The sequence below is a fragment of the Ciconia boyciana genome, chromosome 17 (genome assembly GCF_034638445.1).
Source record: "Ciconia boyciana chromosome 17, ASM3463844v1, whole genome shotgun sequence".
In the NCBI taxonomy this organism is placed as follows: domain Eukaryota; kingdom Metazoa; phylum Chordata; class Aves; order Ciconiiformes; family Ciconiidae; genus Ciconia; species Ciconia boyciana.
Window position 1 is genome coordinate 10,324,132 of NC_132950.1, and position 27,664 is coordinate 10,351,795.

The 27,664-nt window shown below is 44.5% G+C and overlaps 1 protein-coding gene across 1 annotated transcript; it reads right to left on the reverse strand.

Moving 5' to 3' along the window:
* Positions 1-6,082: 6,082 nt before the first annotated feature.
* Positions 6,083-12,069, reverse strand: CHCT1 (CHD1 helical C-terminal domain containing 1). Its single transcript, XM_072882618.1, has 5 exons — positions 11,992-12,069; positions 11,045-11,173; positions 9,859-10,034; positions 9,223-9,322; positions 6,083-6,262 (listed from the first exon to the last, which is right to left on the reverse strand). The coding sequence occupies exons 1-5, from the start codon at positions 12,067-12,069 to the stop codon at positions 6,083-6,085; spliced, it is 663 nt and encodes a 220-aa protein (XP_072738719.1).
* Positions 12,070-27,664: the final 15,595 nt, after the last annotated feature.

Sequence of the window (27,664 nt, forward strand, 5' to 3'; positions counted from 1 at the left end):
TGGGGATGGAGGAGAACCGCGCACCTCCTTGCAGCGAGTTAGCCCCCCTTGCTGTCGGCTTGCACCTCTTCGCTGCTCCCTGCAGCGCGGCCCCCCGGGATGCGAGGACAGCCTGTATTGCTGTTGGTTTCATTAACTAACCGTAGGGAGAGCAGGTCCTGCGGTCAGTCCGCGAGTGTGTCCGGTTTATCCAGTTAACTTCAAAACCAGGATAAATATCGGTTGGATAACTTCTGATACCATTACTGCCATTATTACTGGAAGAAGCTGTACAAGGCCGGCCGATTTTCCTTGAGCAAGATGATTTGGTTTCCATAAAGCTCTGATCATAGAGCCTCGGGGGTGCTTTCATTGTGGCTGACCCCTGCGTTTTGTGTTTGATTCTCTTTACTGGATATTGAGTTGTAACTGTGGTTGCCTTTTCACCTAGGATCTGCTGATACTCCAGCAGTTGAATTAAAAAGCAGAAGCACTTAATGAAACTGGGCTATAGATTTTAATGGCTTCAGTTTTTCTGTTCTATGTATTTAAATGAGAATCTGTAGACAATGCGCTCCCCAAAGAGATGAAGTGGTATTTATAGTTCAGTAATTCAGACTGTACTGTGGCAGTGTGGTAACGTCTGTGTGCGAGAGTACCTTTAGCTGTTGGTAGCTCACTGTAGTGAGATTTTTTTAAACCAAAACCAGTCCTGCCTGCACCCAGGAGGAAGAATGTCCTGCCCTTTCCGAGGGAGGAGGTTGTGCTCAGCAGTGTTGTGAACCCACCACTGGTTTTAAGCTGAGATGTCTTGAGTTGCAAAGAGGAGGTAGTTCTGGCTACTTCATGGACCGGACCCCATTTCCAGGCGTGTGCTCTCTAAGAAGAGAGTGGCTGCCTGGGGAGAGGTGCCATAGTTCATTTTGGTTCTGGTTTTTCCCCTTCTCAACTTGTCTTGTTGATAATTCAATTGACCATTTATGCAGATTTATCTGGAAACTTCCCTAAAAGCTCACTGCCAATGAAGAGCTGTGCGGCTCCCTCCAATCTCCAGCTACCTACAAGCTCCTGGAAGGGGGCTGCTGTGTCCCAGCCACCCAGCGAGGCCTCGGGAGAAGGAGCAGGCGGGTTCCTGTTCCCTGCGTTCAGGAGTAGATGGGTACGGTCTAGTTTCTTCTGTCTATGGAGCGGGTCTGTAATGAGACTTTGGGTGGGGTGGTTGTTCTTGTGTCTTGTAGCGGTGTCCAGATACGGGGAAACCCATTTTCTCCCAAGCCTCCACGTTTCACTGGAATGGGGCAGCCTGAGAGCGTTTCCAGGAGAAAGCAAACGGCAGGACAAAGTTGCTTCTGGTTCTTAATGGCACTTCTGAAGGCTTTTACCTTTGATACCCTACACCTGCCAGTCGCTCCGTGTTCCTCTGGGCGCTTGCTGTAATCCTTAATACTTGGATGCTCTTGCGGGTACAAAGTGAAGCTGTTGATACTGGCCTTTACAGGCAAATCGCTACAGGTGGTGGTTGGGAGCTGCGGCGGTAACGGACTGAGCCCGTCGGGTACCTGTAAAGTCTGAACCACCATGAAAGGGAGGGTGGGAGCCCTCGTTAGCTGTCAGGCGCGGATCCTTCCCTGCTCGTTGGTCTCTTTCCCCTAAAGTAGCCACGGGAACACAAAGTCTCTTGTGCAAGTGAGCAGTCACAGCACAAAAGCGTCTCATGTGGCTGCCTGCGTGCAGGAAAGGTTGGAAACCAGCACTTCTAGGAGCTCTTATTTTTAAACCGTCAGGTTTCTGAGTCATTTGAGTTTGTCTTCTGTTTGCCTGTAAATGACCTATGAACCTCCAGTTGTGCACTGGGCTCAGGCAGGGGTCTCTCCTCATTTCACAGGTCTGCGATTTCAGTTTTCAAAGGAAAAATGCCTTCAAGCGCTGGTCCAGCTGTTAGGAGGCTGAGCACAACTGAAAGGTGCTGCACCCTGCGGAACCCAGGTAAGGTCTCTGCCAGGTTCACCTCTTGTAAAACAAGGATGACTCCAGAGGTGGTGAGGCTGAAGTCGTCAGGGCTGTGGCAGTGCCCGTTGCGGTGGTGTAGCCCGATAAGTCGTACCATGCAAATTTAAATGGGTGAAAGTTGCAAATTAAATGGGTGAAAGAGGCAAGTCCCCGGGCATCTGCGTGCGTTCCTGCAACTTTCTCAATTCTTTCCCTTTTCCCCAGGGAAACATTGACGTTTTGGGAGTGCTGAAGCCAAACTACCAAGCACAAACCAACAACAGAGGACTCAGTAAAAAGCCTATTCACTTCAGCTGGTATGAAGGAAGAATTAACAAGAGCAAAACCCCAAACTGCTCCTGCCCAGGTAAAAGTAACCTGGTGTTGCAAACAGAGGTATGAGGCTGTCTTGCTGATTTTTGGGGAGGTAACAAATCAAGCTGGGTAAAAGCTGCCTCCCAGTAATGACCACCTTCCTCTGGTTAGTCTGAGCAAAGTCTAAAACGCTGACATCAGCAAGGATCGCGCTCTTCCTCGTGCTGACGAAACGTGAGCACAATTCCCCTAGAACTGGCTTGAGGCAAGCTGCTGCGGGGAGGCTGGTTTGTTTGCGGGTGGTTTGGGGGTTTTTGAAGCATTAAGAGAAATGCTGCCGTGGACTTTCTGAAGCACGGGAAGCTCTTTCTGGCTGGTAAAGTCTAGTGCATCTCTGACAGGGTCGGCTCCTCTGCTGGGGATGTCCGTCCCAGGGTGACTGGCTGCCATGAGGCATCATTGCTGCAGGCAGCACAAGTTCTGCTTATTCCTGACATCTTTTGTTTCCCTCTGAACAAAGTTTCTGCTTTCTGTGGCACAAAACGTGTGCTTTACTATCCTGAACTTAACTGTCAATAGTGGCTTCTGCTTGCATCTCTTCAGGTTTGTGGTTTTGGGGGTAAATGGTTTTTGTGTCTTTTTTTTTGCTTCTACATTATGCATTGACACTTTATAAAATGCATGAAAATCTTACTTTCCTTAAGAGCCAAAGCCAAGGTTGTGCAACACTTCCATGAATTCCCCTGATGTTCCATTTAAATTGAAAAGAGCAAACAGCCCGAGTTAGGAAATGTGCGTTGAGCGCTACAATCGTGCAGTTGTGCAAGTCTGCTGTGGTGGCACCACTGCCTGCCAGCTTCCAAAATTAAACAGCAGAAAAAGCAATCCCTGTAACGTAGCGTGAGTGGCACCGATGCATCCTGTAGTTCATACCAAAGGTTCTCTCATCATACAGTTAGAGCAGGGACCTCTGAAGGTGAAATCTCTTCTCTTTGCCCACGTCATCTGATCAGGAAACGGTGAGGTTATTTCTGGCAGAGCTCAGTTTTCCTTGAGAGCTTTCCTGTCACTTCTAACTCACCTCAAGTCCTACTGGAAAAATTGTAGAATAATCCAAGACTTGAGCAGGCTTTAATCTTGCTCAGTTCTGTATTAAACAAGTGTGACATTTTGAGGGCATACAGTATTTTTTCTGATGCGGCTACATGCGCTACTACATTTGGTTTATAGAGTGCGTGCTATGGAGAAAGCTCAAAAGCTTTAGCTGAAAGAAATATTCTATTATTCTAAGAAAATTCCTCATGTTCTGCTGCTGAAGCAGGTCTGCACCGCACAAGTGTCTGCTCTTACGCACAGTGAAACCCAAAGCAAGAAGCCGAATCTGTTGCACCGTGAAGGCACCGCACGACATCCTCCTTCACAACTTCTCACGAAGAGTTTTCTGTGTACGATTGGCAGCAGTGCCTCCGCGGGCAGCACAGCCAGGGACTTTAGTCTCTTGCCAAGGTCTGTGGATGTGATCCAAGATGCCATTTAAAAAGGAAATCTGTTGTCTTGATTCTAAAACTGGCCTGTGTTATTTGCCCTTCCAAAGGGATCTAGGAGGGGTTTTGCTTGCTTGGGTTTAGATCTGAAGACAATAACTAAGCCCCCCTACCCAACCTGATTTTTAGCATGTAGGAAGGAAGGATCTTTGGGCTTTTACTGGTCAGACTAAAAGATTTCCATGCCAAGCTATTGATGTTTCTGATGTTTTCTTAAAACCTCGATTCCACCATAAATCAAATCTAGCCAACCCTAAAGCACAAACCAGCCAGCTTTGTTACTATTTTCTCTTCTCGCTATTTCTACCCTGAAGCGTTAGCTCTCAGATGAGCCTCTTCCTGCAGCAGCAGTCGAACAGGGCTACCGCCGTCTTGGCCTGGATCAATGGATGGACTGAACACTGATGAATGAATCAAGAAAACTGATGTGCATATGGGCTTATGGCTGTTATTTGCCTAAAACAGTTAGAAAGGGCAAGTGTATGTGTAAAAGTTAAACTTTTTTTTTTACCAGAATATATTCTGTACACTGGTCTCTTCCCTTCCTCCTTCGGTCTCTCCTCCCTAGTCGGTATGGCTGCTGACCATGTGTGGGGTTTGCGAGTGTGTGTGCGTACATTTGAGTAGAAGTGAATGGGGAACAGACCCTGCTCTCCTCAGAAGAGGGTTTCTGCCGCAGCAAGAAAAGGAGCAGCTGCCCGTTTCCTTACAGACACTGCTCTTCCATTATTGGGGTTTAAACAAAAAGAATGATGTAGTAAAGGTAGGTCTGATACTTACACATCCTTGATCAAGTCTCGACGCTGGTGCACAGCTGTTGGGGAAACTCCAGGATAATAATAAATAAAATCACATGGCTTAAAATAGCACAATTTTTCATTTTGCTTGGGGTGAAGCTTGTTGCTATGATGCTGCAAGTGTTTCAGTATTTTGTGATTTTGGGAAACCATGAAGACTGTCTTTATTCCCTGCTTTTTGTTCAGGTGATGATACTGTATTAATCGATTTCTGTCTTTGTTGACCTCTGAAGTTGTCTGTGAGAACCTTAAAAACAAAAAAAGACAAACAGAAGGCATAACTCCTCCGAGAAGCTGTATCTCCTACAGGAGCTGATACTGGTATGCCCATGCTGTCCCCTGGGGCTTTACTGGGTGGATTCTGCATATGGTTCAATTCCACAAATACATTGTCACCAGAGACCTACAGGAACACCAGGCTGCTCATGCTGGCTCGTCACCCAGGCTCTGAAGCAACCAGCAATCCCAAACCCTTGCTATGTTCATTACGTTTCAGTCGCGCTAATTTTGAGTGTTTCACGCACGTTGTGTCTCTGGTGCATTTATCTACATAAGAATTGGTTGGGTGATGTTTTCCCCATTCTTACAGGGAGCAGACAAGCGGAGGAGGACTGCTGGGAGCCGCGCAGCCGGCAGGTTAGTGTGGGACTCCTACTCAGCCTCCCAGATCATGCTGTCTAGCTAGCTCTTGTTTTTTGACTTTTAGTTTATCAATTTGGATTTTAAGTGCTCCCTCAGAGCTGTTACATACCAGATTGGACTTTTTTAGAGGTAAATAGAGAGACTGGGGAGAAAAGAGATGAAAAGCAAGATGGTTATGAGTGCATGAGAACTCCCACAGGACATGTGATTGCATTTTAGCAGCTTGAAAATAGGCTTATGTGGGACAAATCCTCCTTCCGCAGGCAGACTGTGGCACCTGTTTGTGGCAAAGCCGATCTCGTCAGCAATTGCTTCTAATGTCCCTTTTTCATTCCTCCTCTGGGGTTTGCATATGCCGGAGTTCTGGCTGGAGTAAACAGGCTGCCAGTGACTCTGGTTAGCAAACGCCTGCTACAGGTTGGTCTGCATTTTTGCTCCAGAAGACAAGCATGTGTGGCTTGGCTTTGCTAGGGTGGACCCAAAGGCAAACCACAAGTATGTTTTGAGCATCCAGATTGCTATGTAAAGACATGCTAATTAATGCCAACTGACGTGGGCCAACAAAGGGTTGTCTTCTCCTTCCGTACTACTGCCTTATGCTATAGGAGCTTCTCTCGCTGCTGTTTTTCCTACTCTCATGTCTCTTCTGAGACAGCAGTTCAACCTGCCCGACTCCTCTAGCTCTGCCACCGATCACGTCTTCACCTGCTGATCCTTTTGCAAAAATGTCAAGTGCAGATGGCTCTCCTTGATCAGGAAAATGCTTTTCCTGCTTGGTGCCAATACGACACCGGCTATGCGAGTACCTCTCATCTGTCATTCTTGCTGCTGGGCGGTGCCTTTGCGGGCATGTTGGTGGTGAGTGTCTCTTTGACCCGGGTGTTCCTGCAGGTCTCTTGTACCTCTGCAGAGACCCCAGCTGATGTAAAGCTGCTTCAGTTTCTTTTCTTCAAGTCCTGGAACTGAATCTGGGTTTTCTGAAGGACAGCATAATTGCTTTAAAAAAAAAAACAAAACAAAAACAACAAAAACCACTTTTAAAGATACTTATATGAGCAAACACCACACATTGACTCATGCTTGGGCAATAACTCTTGCTCAACCATGGTCCTGTTGGGTGGCAGCAGGAATGAGCTAAGAAATGACTGTACCGTCTGCACAGATCCTTGTCCTGCAAAGTGTTCCTCGCAGTTGAGATCCGAGGCTCCCTCCTGCCCAGCAGCGAGTCCTGCTGCCCTCTGGAAAGCCCCATTTTCTGTGCAGTCTCCGTTTCCCTGTGCGGACGCCCAGCCCAGCTATTTGTGCAGCCCAGCTCAGTCTACCCAAGCACCTAAAATCTGTGTTTTAAAGCAAGAACCCTTCTCAGCACGCTAGTGAGAGGACTGTCATTTTTCAGGCGCTTCGGGGAGATGGTCTGTGGCTGACGGTGCCGTTTGGTGGCTGCGTTTGAACCAAGACTCAAGGGTGTGTAATGGGACGTGGGTGCTGCTCAGCCCCACTGCCACGGGTGGGGGGGTGCTGTGGACGGGCGTGCGCTGCCACTGGATGTCACTGTCGCTTTATGGCACTCTGTGCACGGGGAGGATGGCTCGGGGTGGCGATGGGTCCCTGCGCTGAGCATCCTAAGGGTGGTGGGATCGTGCCACGGAGCCGGATGGAGAGCAGCCACCTGCGCTGCACATCCTTCGAGGCAATCCCAGAGAAAATGATTTTTGTGTTGCCAGTGGTCATGCTGTTTGACTTCTCCTTTTTTTAAAAAAAAAAAAAGAAAAAACCCAAACAAACAAAAAACAACCAAAAGAAAAAAAAAAACAAAACACAACTTCCAGAGCCTCAGATAGCCCAGAAGACTTATTTCTTTATTCTCTCAGACTGAGACGTGGGGCTGATTTCTACAGCTTTCGGCAGTGTACGGGAGCCAGCAGATTGCAAAGGAAAATGAGATGCTCTGCTCTAGCTCCAAGCTGAGAAGTGGGTCTGGTCTGGTATTTCCAGTAAGTCTAAAAACAGAGAGCTGGGACCAGTGTTTAAATTCAAATGGAGTTGTGTTTTTTAATAATAATTTTAAAAAGCCTAAAAGTCCAAACGTGAGGGAAGGGGACATAGATCCCTAATTTTAAGATGACTGGTGAACAAGGCTAGTGGTCGGCTGCTCACTAGCCTCTCTCCTTTAACAAAACTCACAAAATTATCAAATTACCATGCTGACAACCTCAATCACTTACTAATTACGTATTGATTCTGTATTTTTATGCTCACTCATCTAAATAATGAGGCGTTTCCAAATAATCTATTTCTGTTGCACGGAGCGTGCCGGTCCCCCCCGGATCCACAGCCTGTTGTTTATGCTCTAGCAGGGAGCCGACTGCTGTTCCCTTCCCACAAAGGGCAAAGATGCTTATTTTTCTCCCACTTGTCTTGCATAACAAAAGGCATTTATCAACTGTTACATAACGGCAGAATTTGTCGCTGCTTCTGTCAGCCTTTTTGGAGGCAGCACCACGCAGCCGTAGCCGGCAGGCTCTTGCTGGCTGCAGGTTGGTGCATGCTCCTCGGCACGCGCCGGTGCATCCCGATAGCGCACGACGCAGCGTGACTAATGCTTGTCACCCACTGTTCTGTTTTTTCCTTCCCCCCCCTTGGAAAGGAAGATGTGGAATTGTGTGTTTTGGCTGTATTTTTTATTCAGGAGAGCAAAAGGATGGGAAGGCGTTTGGGGGGGTTATTTGCTTTTTACTACTTGTTCCAAGGTGGCTATGGGGAGCTGCCCTCGGCCACGTGCCCTGTGCGAGCAGCAGGGCTTGTCCTCAGCCGAGGTCGTGTCCTGGGCTCGGCCGAGCCTCTGAGAAGGGCCGTGCTGGAAATGGAGCTCGATTCACCCTCCGCAGCGCTCGCGAGTTTGAGGGAGCAAGAACGCCTGTTGCCACCTGCCTCCCGGAGCTGCCAGTTGCTTTTTTAATATCTCCCAATTAATCTTAGGCGTCTCATCCTAGCAACGGGAACTTGCGTTTGGGTGTTTTTTCTTTACAATAGGTTTGATTTCCTCATTGTTGCAATATCTTTTGAGAGCCTTAAAAATAAATGTTTTGCTTCCCTATAAACTAAAAGCAAAAACTGCATGGCCGGCTTCCCTCTTTCTCTCTGACTGGAGGAGACGGCTGTTTACCTGCGGCCTCAAACTTATTTATGGCCTTATCACTGCCAGGTATCGGGTGACCACAGCTCCCTTTTTAACACGAAGCAAGCAGTGCTCTGGTAACCTAACGAGGTCTCGCCTGCCTCCCTTTTCTAATTTACTCAAAACATTTCCTAGTTAACTCTTTTTTTATTTTTTAAATTGTAGTTCTGTTTTTAATTTCTTTTTAATAAACTTCTTAAAGTATGTGTTTCTTGTGGACCTTTGAACTTCCTGGTGTACTCAGCCTTTGCTCAGGAGATATGTTTATGGCTGGCTATGAGTGTGTTTGAATGGGTTAACCCTGCAGAGTCGGTGTTCTTGGGAAACTGTTCATTACAGTTTCCTTGTGTAGCTGATGCTCAGGCACAGAAATGAGCTTTGGCAAGCACAGGGTTTACCTGAACTAGTTACTTGTTTCAAAGTTTAACTTTTATATCATCAGATTATACTACAGATCAGATTTGGTCTGTAAAACATGACTGGAAACAGATCAGTGAAGAGCTCTGAAAATTGTAGACCGCGCTGCTGGGGACATCAGCTCAGCTTCCCAGAGCTAGCTAGGGAAAGCTACTGGCTGTTGTGGTAGCTCAGTGCCTGCGTTATGGTAGGAACTGGCAATATCTATGCAGGATTTGTGGCCTTTTGATAAATAGGCTTCTTGGTAGCAGGTTTCTCCTTTGACATGGATCAACCCATGTAAGCTGCATGGTATAGTTATCCCCTTAAAGTTAGTACAGCAGGAACACCTTGTGGGGTATTAACTTTCATCTTTGCTTACCAGAAACTTATCCATTTGGTTGTTCTTGATGTACTTATACAGCTTCTGCAGCTGCTTTGCATCCATCTTTGAGAAGAGGGAGACAAACTGCCAGAACATCCTTGGGAAAAGAAAGACACGCGAATTGTGCATGTGAGTACAAACTTCATCCTCTTCCTCGTTCTGCTCCCTGATTCTCGCTTGGTGAGTGTAACCACTGATATACCCTTTGCACAGCTTTTTTTCTCCTGCCCCCCCCTTTTTTTTTCCTCCCCAAAGCTTATAAACTTTTAAATAATTGTTCTTCCCTAAGCATGGGAAGGATTATCTGTTAACTCAGGTGGCCACAGAGGAGCCCCTTTACTTGCAAAGGGATGTTGCTGATGGACAGCACATCAAAATTGGCCTTGCGCTGGGCAGGAGTAATTGCCACACGGCCTCTGCTAAAATTACCTGCAAAATCTGTGAGCATTCAGCAGTTAGAGCAAGCTATACAAGTCTTCTGTTGACACCCAAGCTCATTTCCCATGCCTGGAATGTAGGACCAAAGTAAGTGTCTAAATGCCTGCTGGGAGCAGCAGGGGCAGGAGCCTGTCTCGCTGGGAGCATCGCTGGTGTGGTACCACCGGTGTGGGTGGGGTAAGAGGAGACCCTTACTTCTGCCAGTGCTTGACTTCTGAGGCTCTGCAGTACCGCTGGAGAAACAGATCGATGCGGTCCCCGATTATGGTCAAACTTTCCTTTGTGTACTTCAGTTTTTTCTCTGTGGGGAGGTGCCGGGGCAAATGCAGTTTCCGAAGTGACTTCTTAAAGGGTCTCAAAAGCTCCTTGCACTGTAAAGAAAAAAATGTTGGCACAGGTGTTCAGCACTTTAAATCCAGTCTCAGGCATTCCTTTTCACTAAATAAACTGATTAAATAGCTGGCTGGGAAAGCACTGAAGGAGCGTTGTGTTTTGGTGAGTGTCTCTGGACATGGGGGAGCTGATGTGGGTCTTCAGCAGGATCTCTGTCAGGCGGTCCCACCGCTCTGCAGGTTGCACCTGCATGTCCATGCAGGAGCGAGTCGCTCCTGCATGTCTCAAGGTTGGCAACACCCTGGGCGAAGCATGTCGAAGGTGACGTGAAAAGGGAATTGAGGGATTTCCAAGACTGGGAATTCCTTTTTACCACTTTAGGACGAAAGAGAGAAGTTTCAAGCTACAAAAGAGCTGTTGTTCTGCAGGGAGGGGGAAAGGGAACTATACTGCTTTTCTCACACTGCTTCTTCCTGTGGCCAAACCTGGGATGTGTTGCAAATGCTCGCACGTGATGCAGGAGCAAATGCTGCAAATGCCCTCCCTTTTGTCCGTCTTCTTTTTGCCTGTTATGTGCACCGGGCTGTGACTGGGGCTGTGCGTGGTTATGCCATGATGCATCAGAAGCGGGAAGGTCATATCCCACAGTGGGGGAGGATGGTATGAGATGGAGCTTTTTGGCTGCGGTGTGAGTGATGCAGAGGAACCAAACCACCATAGCCAGGGAGAACATGATGTCATGTGAAATGACAATGTAGCAGTACTTGTTTCGAAAAACTGAACAGTGTATGTGAAATGTGATTATTTTTTTGTGGTGGTGTTTTTTTGTTTTGTTTTTGTTTTTTAAACTAGAAGTGTGATGTCCAGATGACTGGAAACCAATGATGAGGTAAAAACTTTCAGACAGGGAAGAAAGCTACAGAATAAAGCGTCTTGTCCTGCTTTTTGGTTCCTCTGCCAAAGTCCTGGGTTTTATTTGCTCCCTCTCTCTCAACAATCTGAGATGCTACTGACTTTTTCTATTGCTAAATCCTATTTAGTATCTCACAATTTTAAACGTGTCTTGATCAAGGCCGTCTGCACAGCAGATGAGCGGGGTCTTGCATGGTGGAGCACTCTCACTGCCCGTTACAAAAGCTGCCTCCTTCGCCGTGCCAGCCAGATCCTTCTCTGTGGTCTACAAATTGCCAAAGCCATAGGTTAGTCTTCCAGTTCCTGCAAAACTTGCATCCTCTCTTTAAAAAACTGCCAAGGACAAACCCTGTCCTAAGGCTCAAACATTTCTCTTCCTGCCAAATAACTTCAGATTGGGTTTTCAGAGGTGCTTAATGAAGCTAGGTATTCAATTATAATTAAAAGTCCGTAAGAATTAGGTGCTTACTTGAAGTCCCTTTTAGAAAGCCTACCTTTAATAAATTACAAGGTAAACAATGGCCACTCGTTCCTAATGGCATTAATCAAATATGGGCTGGCAGTCACTTAAGTGGAAATATGTGGTTACAATGGGCTCATTGTAATGCCACACTGCTCCATCCACAGCTTTTATTGATGGCAAAGGTACCATGGCTGACCTACTGCAAAGCCAGATTGAAAACAAAACAGAATCCTTGGCCACTGCATTTGCATCACCCTGGTCTGGGGAGGGGGATATTTTCACTTGCAAAGGGCAATGGCTGTTTTCCCTGTGTCAACATTTGTGTATTTTCCCTGTGTCAACATTTGTGTATTTTCCCTGTGTCAACATTTGTGTAGGTAACTCCTCCGCTCATCTTTTGTAAAGCAACACTTACATAACTGACTTAAACACAAGCTTATGTTGCCTTTTAAAATATGCTGAAGCATGTAGGAAGAGAAGTCCTTTCCTCTCTGACATGCTCTGCTCCCTTGGAAGATTATTTATCTCCAAATTTGATCCCAAACCACATTTCAGAGGTGAAACTAAAGCTGGACTCTGCTTTGCTCCCGCTATGTGCTGATCTCCCTGCCTGTGCTCACCTGGCTGTCCGTGCTGTCCCTGCTGCTGTCCCTTGCCCTGGCTCTGCACACTTCGTCCTTAAAGCCCATCTCCTCCATGGCACGCAGACTCCCTCTCCCTTCCCCAGGGCCTCACTCACGCCAGGTAGGAAGGGAAAACTGCCACGGAGCCGTGTTGGGACCAAAACGAGCCAGAGTGACCAAGGTGACCGGGATGCCCGGACACTGGTTCTGAGTTCCGCCAGCCATGGAGACTGCTGGTGTCCTCCAGCCCCACAACACTGTGGCCCTCTGGGGCAGAGTCACCTCTCCCATCAGTTTTGCTGTTGATTTGTGGTCCTAAAGAAATAGGCAGAGACCCCTGGATTTTCCCCTTGCTGGTGGTGCTCAGGGTGTTCAATGCTGTCAACGGCTCCTGTGGGCTAAAGGGAAGGAAAGGTCCCTTGCTTTGCTTTGCTTTGCGCCCATGGGAGCTTGGTAGAGTCTCTGGGGCTCTTGGTTGGCACTGGGTTTGCACCTGCAGTGAGTCCAGTGCCTGTAACTGTGCCTCAGTCCGGATTATTTTGGCCTCTGAAGGTGGTGCAAAGTGCTGCTTTTTCTGAGTCAGATGCAAGGCTCTGTGTGCTGCATTGGCTATCTGCGAGTGTGGGTGAGGTTCCCAGTGTGAGCAATCACAATTTTCCTCCACAGCTTGTGCACCAGCAAGTTCAGGATGGGCCTTTCTCCAGTCTCCCACCGCAGCTGCTGAGCTATGCTGCGGGGAAGCACTGGCCCCGAGGCAGGGGCCAGAAAGCCTGGCTCACATGGGGCCAGGGATGATCTCTGTAACAGAGGCAGTCCCATTTGAATGGGGAACAGAGGTGCAACCAGCAAAAAGGGACCTTGGGCTGCACCCTAGGTGTTTTTCAGGGAGCTGGTTGGAGTTGAGACCTCAATTCCCATCACAGTGTAATGGAAATTCAGGGTTACCTCCTTCACAGATGGCAGTGAAAGCCAACAGCAGTGAGATCTCACTCTCCTGGGTAACATCTCTTTTAAAGCTCTCCTTTTTAGAAAGAATAAATTGCACTTGCCAGGAAGAAGTCTGGAAAGACTTGGAGTTAAAGGGACTTTGTTTTGGAAATTTACTTCAAGGCAAAATGCTTTCACAAAGAAAAATGTGTCGGGCTCCTGTCATGCCCTGACCAGTCAGACAAGTGCAATTGTTTTGTCCCTCAGACAATTAGTGTAATTGCTGCAGCTGTGATTCAGCTGGGCTCCTGTGCCAGGTCGCTTCTGGCACTGGGAGTCATCTCGAGGGCTACACAAAGGCCCCCTCTCTCTGAGGTCCCCGGGCACGGCTTTGCGGAGGGACCAGCGCTGCTCTTGGCAAAAGTTCGGATGCTTTTGGTCAAGCGTTTCTCTGTGCATCCAGCAATGCTGAGCACCTGCTGAGCCAAATGCCTGGTGCAGGTAGTAGCCTTGGGAAAGTACCTATTGATGAGTCTTGAAACAGAGATAGGTTCTTATTTTCAGGCTGTCTTAGGGAAGTTTGGCCTTTACCCATGATTGAATTCAATATTGACAAAAATCCATTAAGACAAGCCCTCCCCTTGAGATGTTTGTGGCATTTTCCCTCCTGTGTCTGCTTTCTGCCTCCCCCACGTCTGAAACTTTGCTGTCAGCTCTGATGCAGGAGCCTTGCACAGGCTGGTGCTGAGCAGACACAAAGACAATTACCTTCTAATGCTTTGCTGTTAGGTTTGCTTATGACCATCTGAGGTATGTTACAACTTGTTTAGCCTATACTAGGATTTTACAGTATATTATGTATTACTTAACGCAAGGTAAGCTATGCAGAGTGAAGCAGTGGTGATAGCACAGCTGAGTGTACCTATGCTAGCTTCAGCCTGGTTTTTGCAAGGACTATGTTGGAGGTGGTTTGGTTGAAGGGAATGTTGAAAATGCAGCTGGTTTCTCAATGCCTGTTACCAACTGCCCTCCTGCTGTGTTTGCTGCCTGCAATCGTGACATCTGTCCCCAGTGTGGCGGGCAGCTCCTCTCCTTTTCACCTCCAGAGGTTTAAACCAAGAGGTTGCCAGCTTATGCTCTCATCTCTCAAGTCAGGGTATTGATGGGTAGCGTGTTCCTGGCTAACAGGAGCACAAGAGAAACGAAGCTGCTTCAGAACAAGCTTTCACACACATTGGCAGCTAGTTAAAAGCCATTTAGGAGCTCTAGGGACATACGCTGGTTGTTAGCATAGGCATAACCCATATTTGCATGGCCATATCTGTGTCCTTGTAAGATTACAGCTTCCATGGAGCATGTGACTACAGCATGGAGTGGGTCTCTTGGCTTATCATGTGTACACTTCACTGTTTCAGAGGATGGAGAAGGCCTTGAGTTCCCCTTGAAAATCCCAGTCTTTGTTCTTCTGCCTTTCAGTGTATGCTGCACCCAGAGCTCAGCCAAAGCCATAAATACACAAGCAGGAGGTATAGATGGACTTCCCTGGCCTGTCTTCATCTGAGGATCTTGCTGTATTTAGTTGTTGTCCATTAACCTGGTTTGCAGCGGAGCAGTGGTCTTGGTAGTCTCCTCTGGCATTACTCAGTACAGTAGCAGAGCAGGAGACTAGACAGCTGAGGTTGCAAAATGCCTCTCTTCATTGTTGAACCATATAATAACGTTCAAAGCTGTACTCTGACCACTGAAACTATAAACCTTCTCCATCTCTTGAATTTTTTTGGTAGCACTGAGTCAGATTTCAGTTCACTTTGTTCATCATGTAAGGTCTTGTGGACGAGTCCACTCCTGTGAGATCAGGCATGAGACATGCCTTTGAGTCCTCAGAAGTCTGTGGTTGTATCCCTTCCCCCTGCCCCTCTGGAAGTCAACATTACTTTCTACTTTGAAGCCCGTCATGTCGGCAGATGGCATAACCCAGACCACATCTATGTAAATCTATTGGATTATATTGCCTACTTAAGGGCAGGAGTCCTTTGAAACAATGTTCTAATTAGATGGGGAAAAGTCAGGAGTACAAACAGATTATGCATCTCATATTTCTCCCTGTGAAGGAAAGGGAGCCTAAGTGCCAGTCAAACACACTGTACTGTAACAGTGCACCTTAGGGAAAACTTTTCCTTTTCCCCTGACAGCTCTTTTGTGAATATTAATTTCTACTATTTGAGTGTCTTAGTCTTCCAGGAGCTGTGGAAGTGCAAACATTAACCAACTTCTCTAGTACAGCAGCTCTTCCAGTGCAAGAGTAAGCATGTAGCCAAAAAGGAAACAGCTGTGAAGATGCTGTGTTTATGCTGCTGTTTGTTATTTGCTGTTTTCGCTGGATTTAGCATGAATACCACGTGTGATGTGATGAGTCAGGTTGCCTATAATATACGCAGGCATCTGATGCAATATTTATTTACTGGTAGGTCACAGGAAGGAGAGCTGATAAACGCAGATAAATGTACAGGTATTTTACATTATACTTAAACCAACTGTATGTACACGTGGTTTAGTTAAACACAAAACCCTAACATCATTGCCAGATATATAACAATGTAATACTAAATAGGAATTGTTACTGAAAAACATTCCTCATTACTTGTTCCTACCAGGAGGGTGGTGAACGCTTCATTTGATAGAGTGATTAATGGTACTCAGCACAACTGCTCAGACTGTAGGGGCGGAGGCTTTGCTAATTGGATCTGGAAATTCCTTTCCTGATGCTTAAGCATGATGAAAACTTTCACAGCCAACTGGAGACCTGTCTTCTCCCTGCAGTTGGATGCCAATAAATACAGCTCAAGTTCATAAATCTTGTAGCAGGGGAAGAGATCTGAAAGAATTTGGGCCTAGTTACGTGGCATTATTAGAAGCATCTTAATATACTATAGGAGTCCCTTTTTGCCAAGTGTTGGGAGATGCTCATTTAATCATTTGTTTGAACTAATATGGTAAAGAATACAAACACCATTTGTAACCAGTGGTGTCTAGAAGCCACAAATACATCTGCATCAATATTTTCCACGTAACCTCTTCTTGCAAAATCTGATCAGATGTGGTCCAAGTATTCCCACACTGGAAGACACAGCGAGCCAAACCTTCCATGGTGCCCTAAGCTACTAGTGACTAACCTCACGTGCTGGACACCTCCTTGTCAATCGATGTATCTTCTGGTGTTTCTATGTTATTTTGCACTTCAGCAGTTTTGTAGATGTTTGTCTTTAGCTTTTCAGCCAGCTGTTGGTGAGCTTATTGATGATGTTTGCTAATATCCTACAACTCTTTTTTTTTTTAAGCTGCTTGAAGTCCTCAGGAACTGAAAGAGCATTATCAGGTTCCTCCACACTTTGCAACTTGCAACCTGTGAGAAACAAGACAGTTAAAGGCTTTCCTTCTTATTGTGCTTCAGAAGTTTTCAAGTTTTTATGTAAACTGAAATAGGCATTGTTAATGAGATGTTAATAAGCCCATCCCTTTGCTGCTGTTTATAAAATAAAATCTTATAACAAGTTGGGTAACTCTTAATATTGAAAGTAATTTAACTTCTTTTGTTAATCTTTTGGATCATGTAATACAAACTGCGGTAGGTGATATCTGCCTTGTTCCCTTCCCCCTCCCTAACAAATTTACCCACCATCTTAGTAACTAATAGAAGAAGCCTGGAAAATTATGAGACTGGTATGCCTGTGCCAAAAGGTCAGCTCTGCCTGGGGCATGTGGCAGGCGTTTGCACGGGATTAGCAAGATGTGCAGAGAGGCACCGAATGTATAAGCCAAATAGGAGCCACAATGTAGAGGTAGGGAGCAAAAAAAGAAATGTGAGAGGTGGGAGAACTAAGCAGTGCTTGGGAGGGAGGAGAGGGCTGGAAATCGACAGCAAGGGAGAAAGGTGGGCATAACTAGGTGGGAAACCTAGTTGCTCTGGGAGCTAGGGCAAGATCTCTCCTAGTCTCAAAATGGAAGCGGAAAGAGAAGGAGAAACAACCTCGTAGAGAAATGCCCATCAAGACAAGGATGCCTTCAGGGAGGCAGTACAGAACTTAGTGATGCTTTTTTCAGTCAGATACAAAGAAAATTAACTCCTGGGAAAAACCCTCCTGGTTCAGAGAGCAATGTGCCAGCCCTCTTGTGCACTGCTCCGTCCCAGGGAGATGAAGCGAGGAGCTTGCAGATCTCCTGTGCCCTGTGCCCTACGTTCACAGCTCTGCCCTGGGCATGCTGCGAGCCCTCCTCAGCAAACAGCTGCTCTCCCATGAGATTTTGCCTCTCTTTGTAATGGAGACGAATAAAATAATAAAATAAATCATAAAGTAATAAAAACTGGAGAGGAATAAAAAGGGATTTTCCTCTCTTTGCAACAGAAATAAAATGTCAGGCCACCAGAAGGGGTTCTCCTGTCCTGTTTGTTGTTCCCAGTCTTGAAGCTTTTCTCTGAACAACTCGATGGGGAAAAACTTTTGCCATGTTCTATCTGCGCATACAAAGAGGATGGAAAATAACAACTGGTCGGAGCAAGTGGGGCTCAGAGCCAGGAGACTGTCTGCATCAAGTCTCTCCCCTCTCTGAGTCATGGCACCCTCAATTTCAGAGCCTCCCTTTATGGCAGAGGCTCTCAAATCTGTATATTCTTTCCCTGCTCCTTTAGAAGATTTTGGTATCTGTCTCCAGTGATCTTGTTCTTTGCACGGGAGTGTCAGACTGGCTACGATTCCTAGGGCAATCGGTGCCACTGGGCTGGCTGCCTGCTGGCATGCAGCGTGATGAGGCTTCTGGGCACATGACGTGTGCCAGGGTTGCAAGGGGTAATGAAGTTCAGTCTCCTGGTAGTATTCACGTCTCATCCCTCTGTTGTCACTGATGCCCTTTTCGTGCACATCCCACCTTGCGTTTCCTGTCTTTCTCCTGCTCCCATACCTGTCTCGCATCACACTGCCCTGTGCCTGACCCTGTATGCAAGAAGGGTGTGGCCAGTGCTTGGAGTATTTTTAATTTTCCACTTGATGCTTAGTTCATGGATTTTCCAGAGGAAGTCAGGTCTGGGGGTATTTTTTTTTGTTTTGGTTTTATTAAAAAAAGAAAAAGAAAAAAGCAAGGGAATTTCCCTCTAGCCTACAGAATGTAGCTATCAAGAGAAGTGGCTTCATTTCTCTTTCTTAAAGCTTTGAACACCCTGTTATGCTTAAAATAATAAAACCAAAAAGGCCAGCCTTCTTTACGTGATGGGTTTCAGTCCCTTGTATTGGTAGTGCAATGGGGTAGCTGTAGTGAAACATAGGCTCTGCTGAGATAGGCGGAAGAAAAAAAAAAAAAGGCAGTGTGTGCCATTTAATTTCTGCAATGTTCTGATTCCCTCCTACCAGCCTGAAAATGCTAAACATGATCCTTTGTCTGGCATATGGGGATTGGGAGAATTGTTGCTAATTACTGCAGTTGTGCTATCTAGCTTAACTGACTTAATATATTAAGTGCTTTTATGATCTTCCACAACATGCTGAAATGCAAAGAGGTGCATTTTGTGCTGTTTATACTTTATAGCAGGCATAACTTACATAACATTAATCTGCAGAAAAAAATTGATTTTGATGATTTATTGCTTGTATAATTCACAGCCAGGGCTCTAGATGATAAGATCCTGTTGTGCTAGGTGCTACGGCAGATGCAGGGCATGCATCTCTATCTTAAGAAGGTGGAGTCTAATTGCAGGGAAAGAGGCCACGGGTGGGTACAGGGTGGGGCAGAACGGCTCCTGATGCCAGGCAAGGATCCCGGGACACTGCTGGTCAAAGCGCTGCTGAGTTAACGTAGGTCTGATGGGAAAAGCAAGAAGTGTGGGATCTGGAAGAGGACCACAGGAAGTCATGAACTAACTTATTTAGGGAACATTCCCATTATTGTACTTAAAATTGAATATGAAATTAGGAATGCGTTACTAAGCACCATATCTAGAAGTGGGAGTATTCTAGGGTCTAGATTAGTGCTTATCCAGAAAAAGAAGAAAGGCATTATGTCTGCTCAAGAATCTTTTTTTACCCCCTTTTTTTTTAGCAATAATTCTGTTAGTCAGCTGATTCCACCCAAGTTCCAGTGTCTCTTGCCTCAAAAATCTAAATTTTCTATTATCCGCTATTGTACCTAAAGTTTAAACGAAATGTGAGAAGAGCATGCTGTGAATGTCTTGTTGCTGAATCTAGTGTGATGAATAATTACGGAGCGGCTGAGCAATGCTAGCCAGAGGCTCAAAGAACCTGGTAAGACATTGGGGGGGGTGGGGGGGGAGGGAGGGCATAAACCACTATGGAAATCAGTGATAATGATGAAAAGATTGGCACATTCTGACCTATAATTTGGTTTAGTTTGACATAGCTCTCTGTGAAATCGCAAGGACTGTTAGAATATGCTAGTAATTAGCAGTATTTCACCTATTTGAAATTAAAGCATTGTGCAGGCTCTGCAGATTAGAAAAAAAGTAGTTTCTTGTCTGGTTTTGCTTGCTAGTAGCTTGAAAATAGGGAGGTGAGAGACTTGTGTCAAATCTTGAAGTATAATTTTGCAATTAAAAGACTGAGGAGAAGGTGTGATCTGAAGACCTTCAGTTTCCTAGCTGTGACATAAAATTAACAGCTATCTTCATTCTCATTCTGTTTTAATATTCCTGCAGAGGAGCGAGCAAAAAGAACTCCCTAGGCTGGCTTCGGTGAAATGGAGGAACTGTTACTTAGACAATAACAAGGTATGGGCTGGGAGAGGAGTGATTTTTCTTGGTATTAGCTAGCTAACGTTTGCACAATGCTTTGGATGTTATAGTGTGATATATATCTAATACTAAAAATTGAGAGATGCTCTCTGGGAGATAGGAAATGCTGTTTAAGGGCATTTTCTGATTGGCTACATGGAAAATTTCAAGGTCATATGTGCACCAGCTTGCAGGGATGCACAGCTGGTACCTCATCACTAAAAACAGCAGAATCTCAACTAGAAGGCTATTAGTTAACTGTGCGGGTAAAAATGGAAGGATAAATTGAAACTACCTGAAAGGGGAAGAAACAGCTGGGAAGTGATAAGAGAAAGAGAAATGAGAGGAGAAACTCTTGCCCATCATCGTGGTGTCCAAGTGCTTTGTAACAACTTCAAATTGCTCCCTTCCTTGAAGGTACCAATTTTCTTTTTCAAGCTGCAGCAATTTGGCAACCTCCAGCTACTCTGAACTTGTTTTCTATTGCTAAGAATCTGCTCAAGAGTCTACTCAATATTCCAGGCCTAATTTTTATTATAGTAGCTGAAAGGAGCTGCTAGGCCAAAAGCTCTTCTAGGAGTAGCTGGGCTTCTAACCAAAGGGAGAGTGAGTGCCAAAGGCTTTTATGGATCATTTAACAGTATGTTTTATATAATAAAAACACATGCAAATACTTAATATAGTAGGCAAAATTTTGATTAACTCCTAATGGTTTACCTTGCTGCATGGCTACAATTGATCCACAAAAATGGCAAGGTATAACGTTGAAGGAGCTATTTATCCCGCAGCAATATGTCACGTTTGGTTTTGAGAGTCCACTGTAACACATCAACAGGCACCGCGTGTTCAGTTGAAATGACAGCTAAACAATCTGGTCATCTGCATCCTGTTGTGGGTTATTGCTGTATTTAGGGGAATGAGGTGTGATGTAGTGGTTTGAGCAGATGGCAAGCTGTCGGACTTTTTTCGTTGCTTTGTTGGCTTGATCAGCGGTTCTTCCCTGACTCTGGACAGATTACAGGCACGATACTATCTTAGATAATGCCATTTGGTAAAGAACTTCAAAATCCTTAATTACTATCATTAGCTGTTTCGCACCATAAAATCGAGGTCTGTTATTTTAATGTCTTTTTTTATCCCTGTCTGTAGGGTGTCTGGAGTGTTCTTAACTCAAACAGGGAGGTGTAACTTTTGGATCATGAACAGTGATGGTGTGTGCATACCAGCATAAAAATGTGTGTGATGCATACACATTTGTATATGCAGTTGTCCAGAGTTCTTTTACTATCTGTGTTGTGAAAGCACTGAACTGAGACATCAGTCTGTTGGCAAGGTCATGAAGGCTGGCAGGTTTCTCTATTTGGGGATGTCCTTTGTTTGTTCAGTGTTTGAATTGTGTGAAACCTTAATTAGCAAATAAGATGCTTTGGCCTTCCCTTCCAAGACCTGAAATGGATTTAAGGGAGGTGCAAGGATGTGCCAAGTGACATGATGGTACTGGCTCCATGGTTTTTGTTTTACTCCGCTGTCCTGCTGTTTTGAGATGCGCTTTCCATTGTATCAGCTGCTGGCAAAACATTCATGAAGTTGTTACGTGTTTTATGCTTTGGTATTGCTTTTTCTGTATACAACAATCAAACTGCTAAGATGTTGGAGACCCTGTGTGCAGCAGCTGTTGAGCTGAGAAGAAAGCAGCTCTTTCTTTGAAAGGGAAAGTTGCCCTGTTGTGCCACAGTGGTAAGCCACTGCCTGCTGTGCACAGGGTTGGCTGTTGCACTCTGGGAGCAATGCAAGCATCCTCTTTCTACAACGCAATTTGGACAGTTCTGAGACGGGGTAAACATTAGGCACTTCTTGCAAAGCCACTCCTTTCATTTGATCTTCTGTTATTAATTATTTGCACTTCCTCTTGTTACACTTTTTTTTTTTTTTTGCTGCTGGGGATTGAACTGCAGAGAAATCCTTCACTTCCATTCCAATGACACAGTGGTTTTCTGTCTACAAGAGAGCACAGAATTGCTTTTATCAAACATATTTCTTTTCCCATTGTTTCCTGATGACAGATACTACTCTTAATCTACACGGAGACAATACTTTGAAATGGGAGATCTATGTTCCCATCAGTTTTTGCTACATTGATAAATCATAGCATGTCTCACTTTCTGAATGACATGCTTCTGGATTTAGGTCTGCTTTTTTTTTTTGTCACAGTTTTTCTTTTTCAACGCTAGCAACAGCCTTGCCAAAGCTCATCTGTTCCTTTAGCGTTCACTCCAGCAGGCTGATTAATTCTATCACACTTTTCCCCATATATGGCATAATCCAACAGGTTGATAGAAAATCAGGAAGGATGTGGTATTTATAAAAATCTCTAATGCATTACACTTACCTTGTGACTTTCATTAGTTGTAGCACCTTGTTTCTTCTGGGTTGGAGGAACGTCAGCAAAGTCTGCCAGGAAAAAAAAGGTTTTCTACTGTTCTTTGTGGGCCTCAAGTGTGATTGTGTCACCCTTCCACGCACAGGGAAGCTTTACTTAAGAGAACATCAAGAGTGGAGGGTGCCTTATGGTGTTTTCTTCTGTGTGTTGCAAAGGCAACTGCAGTAAAAGTAGGGGATCACTTACCCACAAACCTTAAAATAGCTAAGAATGCGTGTGACGTACCTCATTTTCTTTGGTTGTGTAGATAATGCTATTAATAACATGGGCTGAAATTATGCATTGAGTAGTAATATGAGCAGCAATTCTGAGTGGCTTTAAACCTGTCATGAACTCCCTGAACAAAAACATCCAGAGGGAAGTGGCTCAGCAAAAATACTAATTCTCTTATAAAGGGGTGGCAAAATTAAACAGAGGTAGTGCACAGCCCAAATAAGGTCTGTGGGATTCTTCCATTTCCCTTGCTGTCTTTTCATGTAGAGGACTGGGAACTGCTGTCCAAACCCCTCTTCCCATACCTGCTGCAACCTGATGTACAGGTATGGTGGTTGCCACATGTGGGTGTGCATAGCAGGTCTCCTGTCACTATTGCCTGCGTAGCAGTAGTTGTCACCTCCACGCTGTGCTGTCACTAGAGCTCAGCCCTTTGGGGCAGAGGGACAGAGTGTTCTCTCCTGCCTCCCCAGTCTGCTTACATGGTATTGACTCATCAGGAAGGAGGAAGGTATGAAGTGGCTGCTGCTGCCGAGAAGTAGTAGGGGACGACTGCCAGCCCAGGGGTAAAGGGCCTGGCTGTTATGGCAGAGGCAGCAGTGTCAGGGTGGCTGGGGAAGGGCAACTGCTTGAACAAGTCATGAGAGTGCTGGGAAGTGGGGATCTATAGGGCAGGTGTAAAAAGAAAAGTGCCCTTGTACTGAAAATAAGCGGGAAAAATCCAAATCATCTCACTCTGAGAGGCCCCTGGCTACACCACACTGCCACCCTGGTGAGCACTGCATTTATTAACACATCCCTTCAACAAGGCGGATGATTACTGGGTTTGCAGAAATCCTGTCTGAATATTTGTGGTTAAAAAATAAACACAAAATTTATTAAAAATAGGGTGGGACTTCCTGAGAAAGAAGATAATGTTAAGACTTCATTTTCTTATCTGCTGCTGCTAGTTACAGTGAGCTTATTAAAACGGAATTCTATGAGTATTACATCTGTTTTCTTCTCTCTCTTTTTTTTTTTTTAAATTCAGCTTTGACCATAAAAGCCATGGCCTTTTCCCCTGCAATGTTCTGCTACAAAGTTTGTGCTGGCAATAGTGTGGGAGTACAGCTTACATGATAACAATGTCACATAGGAGGGTCCTGGTAAGAATCTGGGGTTTTGGGATTCCCCCCCCTCCCCCCCCCCCGGTTCATGTAAATCTGTAGCGAATGTCACCCTCTGACTGCTATTCTAAACCACTTGTTTCCTAGAAAATGTGGGATGTGAGAAAAGTTGCAATTTGCATATGTAGTTCTGTTGTTCTGTGAGGAAGCCTTTTGTAGTTTAACATCAGAATTAGATTAGCAGATAATGATTCGAGGTATTTTTCTCATTCATCAGTTCGTTATAATTAGAAAGATATGAAACCATTTAGTTATGAACACAGCAGGCCTATGGTGAACGAATACTCTTATTGCACCTTGATATCTCTCCCACCTTCAGCTCTTTTCAAATATTTGAGATGTGCTCTGCTGCACTCCATTCAAGACTGTCTGTGAAGCAGCAGGGGGTAAAAGTGGTCTCATGTGTGTACAGTGCCTAGTACAGTGTGTCTCAAATCCTCACTGGTGGCAATAAATGCAAATTACAGATGAGAATGGGCTCTTGGAGTCCTTTACCAAGTTTCCTTCCAGACTGAGGGGTGAAGATAGTTCTGTTAGCTGTGTCTGTGTTGGAGGTGTGGGATCTACATTTCAAAAGCACATGAATGTCTTAAAAGAATAAATCCTAGTGCACTGAGTAGGACTTGCCTGACCAGAATCCATTAAATGCAATTACAAATTCTACTCTTACGTTTCTGCTCTGTGACCATTTGAGAAAACAAAGTTTTCCACTTGCTTCTAGTGTGGGACTGTGGTTTTGTTCAGGTTTAGGGTTTTTTCTTTCTTTTTTTAAAAAAAAAGAAGAAAAAGAAAAAAGTTTTATCAAGTTTAAATGCCTGGGATGGACTTCCCCTCCCTGCCTCCAGTTGCTTGGAACAGATCAGGACAGACAAGGAATGGTTTCTTAAATAGAGGATAGACTAAAATGCTGACTTTGACATGTAAAAATTTAAGCCCTAAATGATTGTTTGAGCATTCACACGCTCACGTATTTTCTTAGTCACAAATTTTATTTTGATGACTGGAAGTTCACTTGCTGGAGTAATAAAAACCCAGAAAACTCCCTTACTGGGTTCCTAGTATGCAAACTCCTAAAGATGACCCACATCATGTTTTAGCAGAATTCTGCTTTTTGTAAATAATCTGCAATAATAATACGAAGCTACTTCACAAAAAACCCCCAACAATTAAGTAATGATTATAGGGAAATATTTTTGAGATACGGCGAGTCAGAGGGACTTTGGTGTTATGGGCTACTATTCTGTGGAAGTACAAAACCTGAGATCTCTTCTGCTCTATTTGACCTAGGCCTTTGACATGAGTTTTCCTCTTAATCTGTCAATTCGTCATCCTCTCATGCTATTTTGTATTTTTTTGTCTGTTGGGCCATCAGTTTCTACAACACTTCTGGCCATTTCAGCTTCAGTTTTAGCTCTCTGGATGCTTTTCAATCTTTGTGCTGAAAACCCCTTCAGCCCTACTTCCTAATCTCGTATGAAGTACAAATACTAAAGAGCAGCCTAATGTTTTGTATTTTTTTTTATATCATCCTCAACATAAAGATGGCAACTACTCTGGAGAATGGAGTGCAGCATTTACATAGAATAGCATCATACATTTATATATTTTGAAGTAGTTTGCAAAAATCAACCGATCATTAAAAAAACTAATCATATCCCAGGATGGGAGGGAGACAGATATTGGGGAAAGAGCGGCAGAGATGTAGAGGCAAATAATAGAGCAGGTTCTAAAACTGCATTTTTGGTTCCTGTTTTTAGTGAATTTTAAATCAGGAAATCCTAGGGACTTATACTACTCTTCTCAGAATTGTTTTGGATTCACTACAGCAGTTCCACAATTACTTGGCTTATCTCTCTTGAGTTCAGGCCTTTTCAATGCAACTCAAAACACCTTTTCCTTAGTAGATGCCCACTTCAGCCTCAGCTGAAGTCTGTGTGACTTTTTTTCCCCTGTTCCTGGTAGCCTTGGGGACTCCCAGCCACCCTCCTGGTGACTGACAGCTGCTCTGCCAGGGAGGCAACGCTGCTGCAAGCCTCCTGCAGTGTCTGTGCAGCAGTCAATGTCTGTTTTTCCACAGATACTTGACAATGATGCAAAGACACTTAAAGATATTTGCAAAGTGCTTATGAATTTGCGATTAGCAAATCATTAAATAAATCACAGCAATCCAAAGGGCACGTGGCCAGTTATAGCTAGGTTTACATATATAGCACTTTTCCACCAGAAGAGAGGAGCTCAATTCATCTAATACAAGTCTAAATGCACTGTATCTTAATTTGATTTACCTCTGACATTACATTTAAATAGTAGCAACATCTGTAATTTTATGCTCCCCAATAAGGCTTCATTAAAAACTTACTGCCAGATCTAATCCATGGTTAGCATACAAAGTCTTATCTCTAGGTTCCTGCTTCAATGCCTTTGAGAACATGCTTAATTTAATCTGAACAAAGACACTGCCATCGTAAACCTCCAGTCTGATTTTCCAATCTAGAATATCTTTGTTATTAAATTTGGTGCAAGCCATGGTGCATACAATGGATCAAGTAAATTATTCTAAAGCACTCTTCAAACAAAATTCTACTGCTTGTTAGACATCATTTGTATCTCTGGGACATAAAAGGGATGTCACTTTAGCTTGGATTTTTTTAAAATGTCATACAAAAATGCAATATAAGTCTAAACAACTTAGCTAGCTGTGAAAAGCAGCAAGCTTTAATGTAATACATATTTTTTACCATTTTTGGAAAGAGCATTTTTTAAAATATGAATTGTTAACCATCACTATTAACTGTCATTCCAATCTATTTTCCTTTGCCTAGAGGAAGGATCTCCTCACTAGAGGTTTCTGCTTCCTCATTTGCATCAAATGCCAAGTCAGCTGTTTGTGACTATACTTTAAGCTGGGATGGTGGCAGGATCTGACTTGTAATGATGATTTTAGACATTGATTTTTTTTTTTTTTTATGATTTAGCAAGTAAACCAGTTGTCCTTAAAAACCCTATACTGCCTAATAATCTCCACTGCCTGAGAATAGGGTTTGTTTATGCTACAAGTAGAGGTTCTGTCAAGACATAACATAAAAAATGAATAGTTTTGCAAAGTGCTGGTGAGGCCTCAGCTGAAAATAGAATAAAAGTCTGGTTATCCATACTCGAAAAAGTGATCTGAAACTGGCATAGAGGGAATCTGCTAAGAATTGGTGGAACGATGGACTTCTTTAGAGAGGGGCAACTAGAAGAGCTTGATTTGAGTTTTTTTGAAAGCTGAAAAGAGAAAAATGGGTTCCTGTAAATATACAGGAAGGTATGTCGGTAAGTCATCCATGTTGCAACATGGAATTGAGTAGATGCAGGACAGCAGTTATAAACTGTGGTAGCTGCAATTGCATCGGATGGGAATCGTTGTCCCGGCAGGTTCCTTCACTCCTATACGTCTAGATGAAACAGGCCTGGGAGTGTAATGTCAGTTCTGGGGTGTGCCTTGCTACTTGGGGTTTTGTTGTTGCTGCTTAGTAATATAAATTACTGAAAGTTAAGAGACTTACGGGAGGTGAGGCAAGGATAGGCATGGAGAAATCGGCATGAAAACTAGAAGAAATTGGTGTGAAGCTGTCTTACAACACCATTGTAGTTGCTTCCTGCTCTAATTGCTTTCTGTAACTGCTCTCCCAGTTTGGGTCTGGCTGTATCCCAGTGCAGCTTGTTCCAAGCAAAATGGGACTCTCTATGTATCGTTATCTTTGTAATTCAGAAGAGAAAGCAAAACATTACAAGATTTTTACTAGACAGAAGGTCACACAGGAATACCACAGTGAAGTCAGGAATTAAACTGTGTCTCCTCAGCTGCGAGGTAATACTTTTTTAAAGTAATCCACCGCAAACGGAGCGTGGCACAAGGAATGCCATTGTTAGGGGTTGGAATACTTCATTTAACCACAAGATAAACCGACTTCTCCAGCTGTTTCTAATATTGCCAACTTATGCTTTTGATTGACATGTTGCCATGTTTGTTGAATACATTCTCTCAAATATTTTAAAGAGTTTATATTGTATCTGAATTAAAAGCTGCTTGGGTGAGGGACTATATTGAGAAGAGATATGTAAAGGTAGCATAGGAATAAGAGGATATAAGGAGCTTATATCCTC